Below are 11,204 nucleotides of genomic sequence, written 5' to 3' on the forward strand. Positions count from 1 at the left end.
GGATCATGGGAAGGTGCACGTGCCTGTCTGCGCAAGGGCAAGGTTTGGTCGAGCGTCAGCTATCGCGTGTAACGTTACATCTTGCTCTCGCTCAACAGCTCATTTTGTACCAGTATTGCTCTCGCTCAACAGCTCATTTTGTACCAGTAACAACAACTAACAAGCACACAGCTAACGACAGAACGAACAACCATCGTATACATACAGACATGCTTTAGCTAATATAATTTTGGAATAGTACTCAGCTTTTTAACTAGATATATCATGACAATGTATATGGTTAGGTGAGAGAAAAACGTTCTATGGCTAACAAATAAGGTTGATTCTAGCTGATAAGCTAGAGCGATGGGACTCAAATAATTTCTTAAGTATGAAATAGTAACGTAATAACACCTGAGTTCAATACCAGTCAATCTTGACTTATTTCAGACAATACACACGTTCAAGATAATATAACATTTTACACAATATAAAAGACTTCGCAGTCGTCAGGAAGCAGCGAAGCGATCAAACCACTCCAAGGCAGCCACTGAATCACACTGATCGGAGCTCACTCAGGTAGTCAGGTCCTGCAAATCTGCAGGGGAGCCACAGCTCCGGCCATCTCCTCCCACGCCGCGACCTGGACCAGGTCCGGGATGCCCTTCAGCGTCAGGAGGCGCTTCCTGCATTCTTCGGCGGCGGCTATGCCCGACGAGTACGCGCCGTGCACCGACCCTGAGTGCTCAGCGCTGGCCGCCTCGCCGGCGAAGTACAGGTTCTCCACGGGGGCAGAGAACCTCGCGCACACGTCGGCCGGCTTCCCGACCAGGTCGCACGAGTAGGACCCCAGAGAGTTCGGGTCGGAGCCCCAGCGTGACACCAAGTACTTCGTCTGCAACAGCAAGATATCACCAGATGCAAATGTGTCAGCCGCATGGACAAACATTCAGAAATTGCCTTAACACAAGTCAAGCAGAATGCAACAGTCATGCGCAAGGCAACTTACTGGTTCAGTGGCATATGGAAGCATCTTCTTCAGGTGAGAAACGACCAAGCTGACAGCTTCTTTGTCCGACAGTTTCTCCACTTCCTGGGCAAACCTTCCGGCAGCCATGTAGACGAGGACCGGATTGCCGGTGGCTTTGTGCAGGTTCAGGAAGTACCCACACGCTTTAGGCGTCGGTCCAACCATTCCCAGCACCTCAACATTGGGCCAGAAGACCGTGTCGAAGTGCATAGCGATCTTGTTCTCAACACCAACGCCGAGGTCTGCGATGGCAGAGCTCTTCCATGAGGGCAGCTCAGGTTCAAACTTTATTATGTTCGCCTTGAGCACACCGAGTGGCACAGAGATTATGCAAGCATCAGCGAAGTAGCCTGTGCCATCTTCAGTAGTGACCTTGACTCCATTGTATTGACGAGTAATTTCGGTGACCCTGAATATCATCATCATTCAAGCAAAGTAAGCAAAATTTATTTATCACTGGATAAAGTAAAGAATAGAACTGTGGTAATTCCTTTCAAGACAGAATGAAGATTCAAATGCTTATATTTGCTAGTGCTCTGTTCACCACCTAAAATTTCCCTCGAACCATGAGTACCATGCTTGGCAAGAGTAAAAATCCAGATCCAGCAATATAAGATGTGTGAAATAACAAACCTTTGGTTAAGCCTGATGTCAAGACCTTGAGCAAGAGCTTCAATAACAGGATAGTATCCATTTACCATCAGTCCATGTCCACCAGTAAGAACACGCTCCTGCAGATAAAAAAGGGATGAAAGGTTAGTCCGACTGAAACAACTTGAATTAACCTGCCAAATTCTGTCCTAGTAGAGAACTTAAATTTCTAAGGGCCCCTTTGAAATGCAGGAATTTCATAGGAATCCAACAGGAATTTCACGGAAATCAGTTTAATTTCACAGGAAAAATGCGGGAAACAGGAAAATTGTGACTAGATGGTTGGCTTTCACTTTGCTCCAGTGCATAGCACGAACCTGATCCCAGTTCTTCAGAGATATTTCATCTGCATCTGCAGCAAACCATGCCTCAAGCCGGCAGACACACCATTGCAAGACCTGATCATCTAGCCCTTCTAGCCTACAAAGTGGCAACCATATCAGTCAAGTACTATGAATTATATTCAGTTATAACACATGACACTGGTACAAGAAAAATTACTTTAGATGGGGGTGCCTCTCAAACACAATAGAAATTGCCTGTAGCAGTGGCATGTCATGTTCCTGCTCATCGCGCACTTTCACCGTCTGTAATGCAATACATACCATAGATAGAGTGAGCTAAAATTGCTCTTAAAGAAGTACCAAAAAGTACAACGCACGAAAGAATTCAATATGTACCTCTTCAAGAATTCTCTCAAATGTTTCTCCAACTTTATCAACTGTCTCCTTTGGGACCTGATTACCATCCTTATCGAAGAGAGCATAGCTGCAGAGGGATCAACGAACACAATGAGATGCAAGAACAAACTAGCATGGGAAACGAATTTTACTTTTAAGTGTACGAGATATTAGGTAGTACCTTTCTAAATCATGATCATACAGAACTGAGTTGTCATCGCTTGTGCGATATAACCTCAGCCCAAGATAGCCAATCAATGGTGCCAATGAATTCTCATTACACACGCCGTGTAGCCTGAATTTGACAAAAATCAACAGTAAAGTAAGTAAGAGCATACACGGGCAGAAACTTCAGTGGTTGTGTCTTGTGTTAAGCAATTTGAGTGAAGGCAACAAACCATGAGGCTCCCATATCAATTGGACATCCAAATGAGTAATCAGTATGAACGCGCCCGCCAATACGATCTCTCGACTCCAAAACAGTCACCTGATCATGCGGAATCAAATTCAGTAACATTAATTAATTAAAACGTGTCCCCATATGACTCTATGAGTGAGCACGCAACACTACCACATGTACTGAATCACCTGTAGATGAAAAACCGTGAATGATCAGTTACCTTGAATGAAGAATTGGAGAGGACACGGGCAGCTGCAACGCCCGAGATGCCACCGCCGATGACAATGACGGATGGAGGCGACGTGCACCGCCTCTCAATGGTCGGGAGCAAAAGGCCTGAATTTCCATTTATTTATTTGTAATCAGCACTCAATTCATACGGAATCAGGTGAGAACAAAATATCTACGAGCTCATCGGAACGATAACAAACAGAACAGGACAAAAAAAATCCCCTTTCTGTCCGGGACAGTATATATACAGAATACAAATAGAGAGATAAAATTCATTAAAAAGCAGAGAGATGAAGCGAAATTTCAATACCTCCAGTTTTGAGGCCATTAGGATCCATTCCAGCCGCCGGCGCCGCCGTGGAAGGAGAAGAATAGGATGAGAAAGGGGAACAATCAACCACAGAAGGTCCCTCCGTCCCCGTACACGCAAACGCAAAGGCGAGCGCAGTTTACAAGAGATTACTACTACAATTACTTAAATTAGAATTACTACTACGTATGGGAATCGAGAGGAAGAAGACGAAGACGAGGAGGCCGTCCTGGCGGCGGGCGACGTCGGAGCAGCGGCGGTGCGCGAAGCAGCTCATACCCCTATCTGGCTACAAACCGGCAAAATCTCGGCCCCCTCCACGCACCACGGCCTCTCCCTCCCTCTCGATCGATTGATCGGCAACGAACAACGAAACGAAGCGCGAGGAACCGATCCGGTGGAGAGAGAAAAGAGGGGAGATATTTCTCTCTGACCTTCGGCGGGTGCTCGGCTGGCCCTGATCTGGGATGGAGTTAGGCCAGTCTCAATGGAGTTTCATGGGGGGTTTCATGCACAATTAATAAGGTGCCACGTCAGTTTTTGCATGAAACTGGGAGGAGAGAGAAGAGATTCGTTTCATGGCCATGAAACTTATCCGCACTGTTTCCAAAACTTTGGAAACGCCGTGAAACCTGCACTGAGGCCCTTCCTTCGTTTCATCGCGACTTTTCTTCTCCGGGACCACGCGGGGAAGAGAGGGATGATAGGGATAGGTGGGACCTGTGAATAGTAAAATAAGGGATGAAACCGTGCCATGAAACTTTGCACTGTGGGAGAGACCCGTTTCATATTAAAGTTTCACGTGTTGGAAACTGGGAGGTGAAACTCTCCATTGAGACTGGCCTTAAAAGGTGTGAGCTTTAAATAGACGCGGGGACGAGGAAGTTGGATCTGACACGACACGGCTGGCGGCCAGGCGCGCCGTGCGTTGCTTCTCCGTGCCAGCGCCAGCCAGTATTTCGTTTTCAACCACGCCCCCCGCCCCCCCCCCCCCCCCCCCCACCCCCCCCACCCCCCCCCCACACACACACACAAACACGCATTTCTTGTTTTTTTATATATCCTCTGTCTAATGATCCCTCCGCCCGAACTGCGAAAAATAGAAATCTCTCTTTCTAAGAAAACAAACAATTTTAAGTTTTGATGAGTCTTTTTATAGGTGTACAAAAGATATATAAAAAAATATCAATATTTGTGAAGGATGATAGGTATTACTAGATTAATTAGAGAATATTTTCATAAAAACATATTTGAAGAAGTAAATGTTAGTATATTATTTTATAATCTAACTATACTTAAGATTGTTTGACTTAGCGAGAGTTTCATTCTTTTGGGGTTTATAAGCGAGTAATCTTGTAGCAGGTCGACGCATTCCTTTTTTAAAAAAACATGAATACAATAATAATATATACATGCACCATATCCTTATTATAAACATGTACGAGCAGTTAAACATAAACTGGTGTATTCTTGAAATTAACTGACAAAACGTGCATCGGCATTAGTACTACGACCCCGTCCGTTTCGCTGAAAAAACAAGCTAAAATACTGTTCCGAATGGAGAAAAAAAAATCGAAAAGTATGGATTACAAGAGAAGCGAACAAAGCCTACGTTAGATAAGTAAATTACCCAGTCTAGTGACCATGTTGGACATGCTCTCCTTCAAATGTCTTTTCTTTTGTCATGATCCCTCGTCCTTCTTCTTTTCCTCTCAATGGTTTAAAAAAGTTTAAAGGCGGTGAAGGGTGCTGGATAGGGAGGTTGGGCTTTGAAATAGACGTGGGAGGAAAAAAGTTTAAAGGCGGTGCACGGTTCTTCCGGTCGACAAGGCAGGGCCGGTACTTCATTTTCGTCCACGCCTCTCTTAGGCCAACGCCTTATATTTGTCTTTCGAGCTCGTGAGACGCAACCTCGTTTTTTCTAAACTAACAAACATGTCCGTACGTTGCAACGAAAGAAAAAAAAGTTATCAAACGTCAAACTCCATCAAGTATCAACTAACGAACAGATGTAGTAAGTCAATGTAAGTATAATTGAAGAGCCAAATTGGGAAGTACTTCTTGATAAGAAATAAAATTCCTATGACGTATGTATGTCTCAATTCATTATGAAGCTTTTCTAAGACACGTACAAGCAATTTGAGCATCGAAGACATGATGCTCCACTAAATAAACTTGCTTTATGACTTCATTATATCCTGTTCTTGCAGAAGTAGCAACCAAAGAAAATCAAAGCATAGCCATCCGATATGATGCAACTGATAACCATTAAAATATCAGTATAACCATTGCTAAATTTTTATATTTATATTGAACAAAGCTAAGCTGCCACATTTGTTTCTACCCAAAACTGAACTACAAGCGGATATAGTTAAGGGAGACCTGGTGCAAAAGGGATTAGAATTGCTTAAAATTTCATAAGTTACATCACATATCAAATATATATGTATATCACCTCTAGAAAAAGAGAGAGAGAGAGAGATGAGTTTGAAATGGCTTGAGATTTGTATATCACAGTCGCTTTCTCCTGAATCTTTTGTGACTCCACCATGACCATGAAAGCAACAAATCACAAGTGCAATCCCAAGCTTTCTCCGAAAGATCATCTGCCTGGTATGCTTGGGTCAAGAAAAAATCCTGATCAGAGTATCAGACTGTTCAATACTTGAATTTCAGGCAAACAATTTGCAGAATATTTCTTTTCTTTTCCTCCCAAACATACATCATATTGTATACTACCGACAGTGCTATACTACCTGACAAGAAAGGTGAAAAGAGAAAGCTCACCATGCCCGAGCTTCATGCAGATGATGAGATAAGAAGCTCTAATAATATGCATATATAGCCACAGACAGCCAACAAAAGGCTCCAAACTTCTTGACTGGTTTGCTGTGATGATCAAAACCCAGACTTGGTAGAAGTAACCGATCAAAAATTAAAGTTTTTTTTTCATGTGTGATGTTGATAACAACTGAATAGCATTCTTAGGCTAACCCGTCTTTTAAGTAGGAGTTGTACTCACGGATGGTTGGAATAGCAATCAGCTAATCACCAGAGGATCAATCTATAAACAACCAAGGGATTCCTTGGAGGGATGCATAGACAGAACTTTGAGGAAGAATATGTTAAGCTCCGCGGTCGTGAAGACAACACATAGGAACAGGACTTGATGAACCATAGTGGCTCCATGAAAGGACGCCACTGATCTTTATCCCATTGTGCAGCAGCGAACTGACTCAACGACCTTTTCACCTGCAAGCTAAGGCCCCGTTCGCGTGCCCTTAAACCCGGCTTGATCCGCTTCTTTTTTCATCCGGAACAGTGTTTTCTTCTCACAAATTCCTCCAGATTCATCCAGATTCCTCTAAAATCCCTCCAAGCAAATGGAGTAAAAACCAGTCTTCACAAATTGCATTCTAGTTCTAATATCAATTCACATTGATCTTCCCAATGTACAGCACAAGGGTCCATTGGAATTAAAAAAGAAAAAAAGATGATCTTAATTGTATTATTATTTCCACAACTGTGATACTAATCCATGGTCAAATCTAATTTTTGAAAACATGCAGACATACACCATGGCGCAGTTCAGATTTTTTTGGGCACAAGCATAAGTGCACTCAAGAAGGGCAGGCCTGGTGCAAGCGGTAGAGTCTTACCGTCTGTGACCGGAAGGTCCCGAGTTCGAGTCGCGGTCTCCTCACATTGCACAGGCGAGGGTAAGGCTTGCCATTGACACCCTTCCCCAGACCCCGCGCAGAGCGGAAGCTCTCTGCACTGGGTATGAATCATCTAAAACACACACATATGAATACCCACTACCCAGAATTAACTAAACCTAGCAAATCCAAAGAGAATAGCAACATAAAAAATCTTCAAAAATTCTTCGAGAACTACTCTTGTCAGTATAAAAGAGCAGAAAAATCTAGCAACATCAAGAAGATAGCCTTGCTTAATCGCGTGTATGGCGAGATCAGGAGCTTTTGTTCTTGTTCAGCTAGAAATTTTGCTTTTTTATTATTAGTTATAGATATAGATTATAGATTGAAATGGATACACACCTTCCCTACTAACACATACTGTGATGCTCCCTTTGTCTCATGAATAAATCAACTTTAAAAGTTTCAGTTCAAATCTTTTAAAATTTGACCAAAATATAGATAAGAGCGCCAAGAATTATGACACCAAATTTGTCATTAGAGATATCATGAAGTATACTTTTATAATGTACTCATTTGGTTTCGTAAATTTATTGCTCTTTTTATGTCAAACAAATATAAAAAAAATTAACGTGATACAACTCTAGGAATTAATTTATTCAGTTACAAAGGGAATACATGTGACATATCTTTGTTATAATGCGTCCGCCAATTTGGCTGCTTCTTGAATTCTTCGCTGTCAAGACCTTGAGAAACCGGCACTTACAGTACTCGCAATGAACAAGAGGGAGTTCATTGTTTGAAATCCTTCGGCTTCAAGGTACGAGTACCTGTTGTTCTCCATGGCCGACCTTGGAGGCGTCGCTGCCGTGCTGTACTCCATGGCCGACGTGGGGGAGGGCGGCGGGGAGGCGCTGCAGTGGGGGCGCAGGCGTGGGGCCGCTGGGCATTGGGGGCGTGGGGGCGCTGGGTGGGCTCGCTGTGGGGGGGCGCTTGCCATGGGTGGGGGCGCTAGGCCACTCGCCGTGGGTGGGGGTGGGTGCTCGCCGTGGGGTGGGTGGGGGGGGGGCTTGCCGTGGATGTGGGGGTGCTCGCGCGTGGGGATGCTTTCTCGGTGCTCGGAGAAGCAGCAGCAGCCTGCTCGCAATGGGTGGGGCGTTGGGCGCTCGGCGCTGGGGGGCTCGCCGTGGGTGGGGGTGCTCACCGTGGGGGGCTCGCTCGGTGCTCGGAGAAGCAGCAACAGCCAAGCTCGATCCGTTTCTGTGCCCCTCCGTTCCGTCCGTGCGAGCACCGGTGAAAGAAAGAGGAAAGGGACAGGGACAGAAGAGGAAGAAAAGGGTCCCAAAGTCATCGGATGGCATTCTCGCGGATGGGTCGCGTTTCGTAATGGCTAGGTGGCGAAGCCCCGTTACGGGATGGCAAATCACCGAAGCCCATTTTCTATAATGGTTGAATTTCAAAAAGCCCACACTCGGACGGATGCGACGGTGGTGACCCGGGGAGACGAAGAGACCGGAAGCGTCTTGAGGAGCAGCGAGTAGGCCACGAGTGGACTGGAAAGGAGCGACTGGATCAGACTGTTGGGCCAATTGAATGGGTTGGACGAAAAAAATGGTCTAAAATTTTGCTTTTTTATTATTAGTTATAGATATAGATTATAGATTGAAATAGATACACACCTTCCCTACTGACACATACTGTGATGCTCCCTTTGTCTCCTGAATAAATCAACTTTAAAAGTTTCAGTTCAAAATTTTTAAAATTTGACCAAAATATAGATAAGAGCGCCAAGAATTATGACACCAAATTTGTCATTAGAGATATCATGAAGTATACTTTTATAATGTACTCATTTGGTTTCGTAAATTTATTGCTCTTTTTATGTCAAACAAATATAAAAAAATTAACGTGATACAACTCTAGGAATTAATTTATTCAGTTACAAAGGGAATACATGTGACATATCTTTGTTATAATGCGTCCGTGTATGAGCAATTAAACTGATACTTTTTTGAAATTGGTAAATCACGCCTAAAACTAAAAGTCAGTGCTAGGCTGGAGGCTTGCACGTTGACATTTTCCACCACAACGAATTGAATCTAATCATCTAAGTTGCTCGTGATGGATTTGTTTGCCTTATGGAAATTACTGGATCTAGTCACTGTGTTTGACATTTCTGTCGTGATTGAATAGTTCTTTGCTCTCTGTCAAATGATTTTTCTTATGACCCGTCATCCTTCTTCCTTCTCGCCTAGAGCAACTTTAGCAATAGTCCTCAAATTAAGGTATCTATTTTTTTTATATTTTAAGGATCCCTTAGTTTTGAGGGTCTAATTTTTTTCATCTACTCCAACAAGAGCCAACAATCAGGGCCCTAAAATTTATTCCAATTTACACTGGCATATGTGACCCATTAGTAATTCCCTACTCTTCCCACTTTATCGTTGTCCTCATAGACAGAGCTGGGAACGGTGTGTGGCTCGTCGGAAAGGAGGTCGGGCAGAGGAGGACCGAGTCGTGGGGACTCGTTAGGGGAGGAGGTCGAACAGATGAGGAACCACACCCTGAGGGGCTCGTTGGTGAGAAGGGGAAGGCGAGAGAAGAGAGAAGCCACGCCGAAGAGGGAAATGGGTCAATCGACGGATACGGCCCAGGAGGAACGCCTGTGAGAGGAATAAGGACTGGAGGGTAAGATTTGAGGGTCCGAGTAGGACCCTGGTGGAGATGTGTTTTTAGCCTAAGTCTTCAAATTTGAGTTTAGGGAGTTGCTCTAACGTGATTGTTTTGTTTTGTTAATCTGCACGTGATTAACTCCGCCGGGGGTCTTACTCGGACCCTCAATATGATGGTTTTGTTTTGTTTTAAGTGACGAAGGTTTGGATTTTAGAGAATTTGACTTTAAATAAACACGGGGAAGAGAAAGTGAAGGTCGGGTTATATATTTCCCTTGTGCCTATTTTTGTGCACCTTTTTTCATTCAATCATACTGTACTTCATTTTTCTTGTGCCAAAAAACAAAATCAGTATGTCCTGTTCTATCGCACTATTTCAGCAGTACTTTTAGCCAACCAACACACTTCTTTCGTGCTGTAGCGTGCTAACGAGTAACGTCGACTGCCTGTTTCCTGGTTGCTGCTCTTTTCGGTAGTCAAGCACTCAGGTTAGGCTCCGGTCTCAGCTGGGATGGAACAGCACCTACGTCAAGGTTCAATGTGCCGGTTCCTGATTTGATGTCATATCAATCCAAGGCACATGAATGCAGTGACTATGCACGCACATGTCTGGACAATGGACTCTTTACCAATTCCATTCGAAGAGAGAGGGCGTACAGGATATATTGATTCCAATCCACAATCCTTAGCTGATGAATGCCTAGCGTCGTCTACCACAACTTCCACAAGACCGTGGCGTACTCTCTCTCTCTCTCTTTTCGTTCTCGCAAATTTGCTTGGCTGTAGAATGTTGCTTGCTCAAGAAATCAAGAGCGTTAATTGTCTGGTTGATCTGCGCGTTATGGTGCTAGAGAATAGAATAGGAATTAGTTGCAAGTTGTGGCTGTACAAGTTAGATGTAACAGCTAGCGGATTGTATGCTGTTTCATTTGGTTCACTCGATCGCTGAATTATTGGCGGATATGTACAAAGATAAAAAGAGTTCCACGACCGACTCATCATTGAATAATACACCAAATTGATTAATACGCCAAATGTTTAGGTCCCCTTTGAAATACGGAAATTTTTCATGCTTTTCTTTCACTAGCAAATATGCCTGCATTTTGTAACGTGATATGCAACATGTTATGCGGTTGTAAGGCCCATAATCAGATAGCTATCTTGTTGGATTTTAATTGGGTTTGGCCCATAAATGCTAGCTGCAATAAATGATTAATCTAGTATGCAAACTTGACTGGAGATTTGTTGTGTGGTCTTGAGGCCCGTATTTTGCTAACTATTTTGTTGGAGTTAATTGAGCTTAACCTAACCTTTTTCTAATTAAATCATGGGAAATTGATTGGAGATTGACTCAGGTAATATGTGGCTAGTGCCTATTATGAGGTTATAAAAGACGGAGGGCTACTAGCCACACGTGTGTGTGCGCCAAGCTGTGATGCATATGGGCTTGAACTCGATCGGCTAGGCCACAACAGGAGTGTTGTGATTTTTTGTGAGTTTTTTAACTCCAAACTAAGTGAGAGATGTCGATCCAAATGATGAAAGAGTAGGGGTGGGAGCGAGAAGGATTGAAGTGGGTGACCGAAGAAAAG

At 43.8% G+C, this 11,204-nt stretch overlaps 1 protein-coding gene and 1 pseudogene across 1 annotated transcript; both read right to left on the minus strand.

Annotated features, from left to right (window-relative positions):
- Positions 1–335: 335 nt before the first annotated feature.
- Positions 336–3,701, minus strand: LOC136492738 (polyamine oxidase 4-like). The gene is made up of 10 exons (XM_066488742.1): positions 3,282–3,701; positions 2,961–3,076; positions 2,739–2,827; positions 2,522–2,635; positions 2,341–2,428; positions 2,162–2,247; positions 1,978–2,080; positions 1,643–1,740; positions 989–1,418; positions 336–874 (listed from the first exon to the last, which is right to left on the minus strand). Exons 1-10 carry the CDS (start codon positions 3,307–3,309, stop codon positions 563–565), a joined length of 1,464 nt encoding a protein of 487 aa, XP_066344839.1. The 5' UTR covers positions 3,310–3,701; the 3' UTR covers positions 336–562.
- Positions 3,702–5,792: 2,091 nt separating this feature from the next.
- LOC136492496 (CDP-diacylglycerol--serine O-phosphatidyltransferase 2-like) lies at positions 5,793–7,890 on the minus strand (annotated as a pseudogene).
- Between the last annotated feature and the right edge of the window lie 3,314 nt (positions 7,891–11,204).

Source organism: Miscanthus floridulus, chromosome 11 (assembly GCF_019320115.1).
Source record: "Miscanthus floridulus cultivar M001 chromosome 11, ASM1932011v1, whole genome shotgun sequence".
In the NCBI taxonomy this organism is placed as follows: Eukaryota; Viridiplantae; Streptophyta; class Magnoliopsida; order Poales; family Poaceae; genus Miscanthus; species Miscanthus floridulus.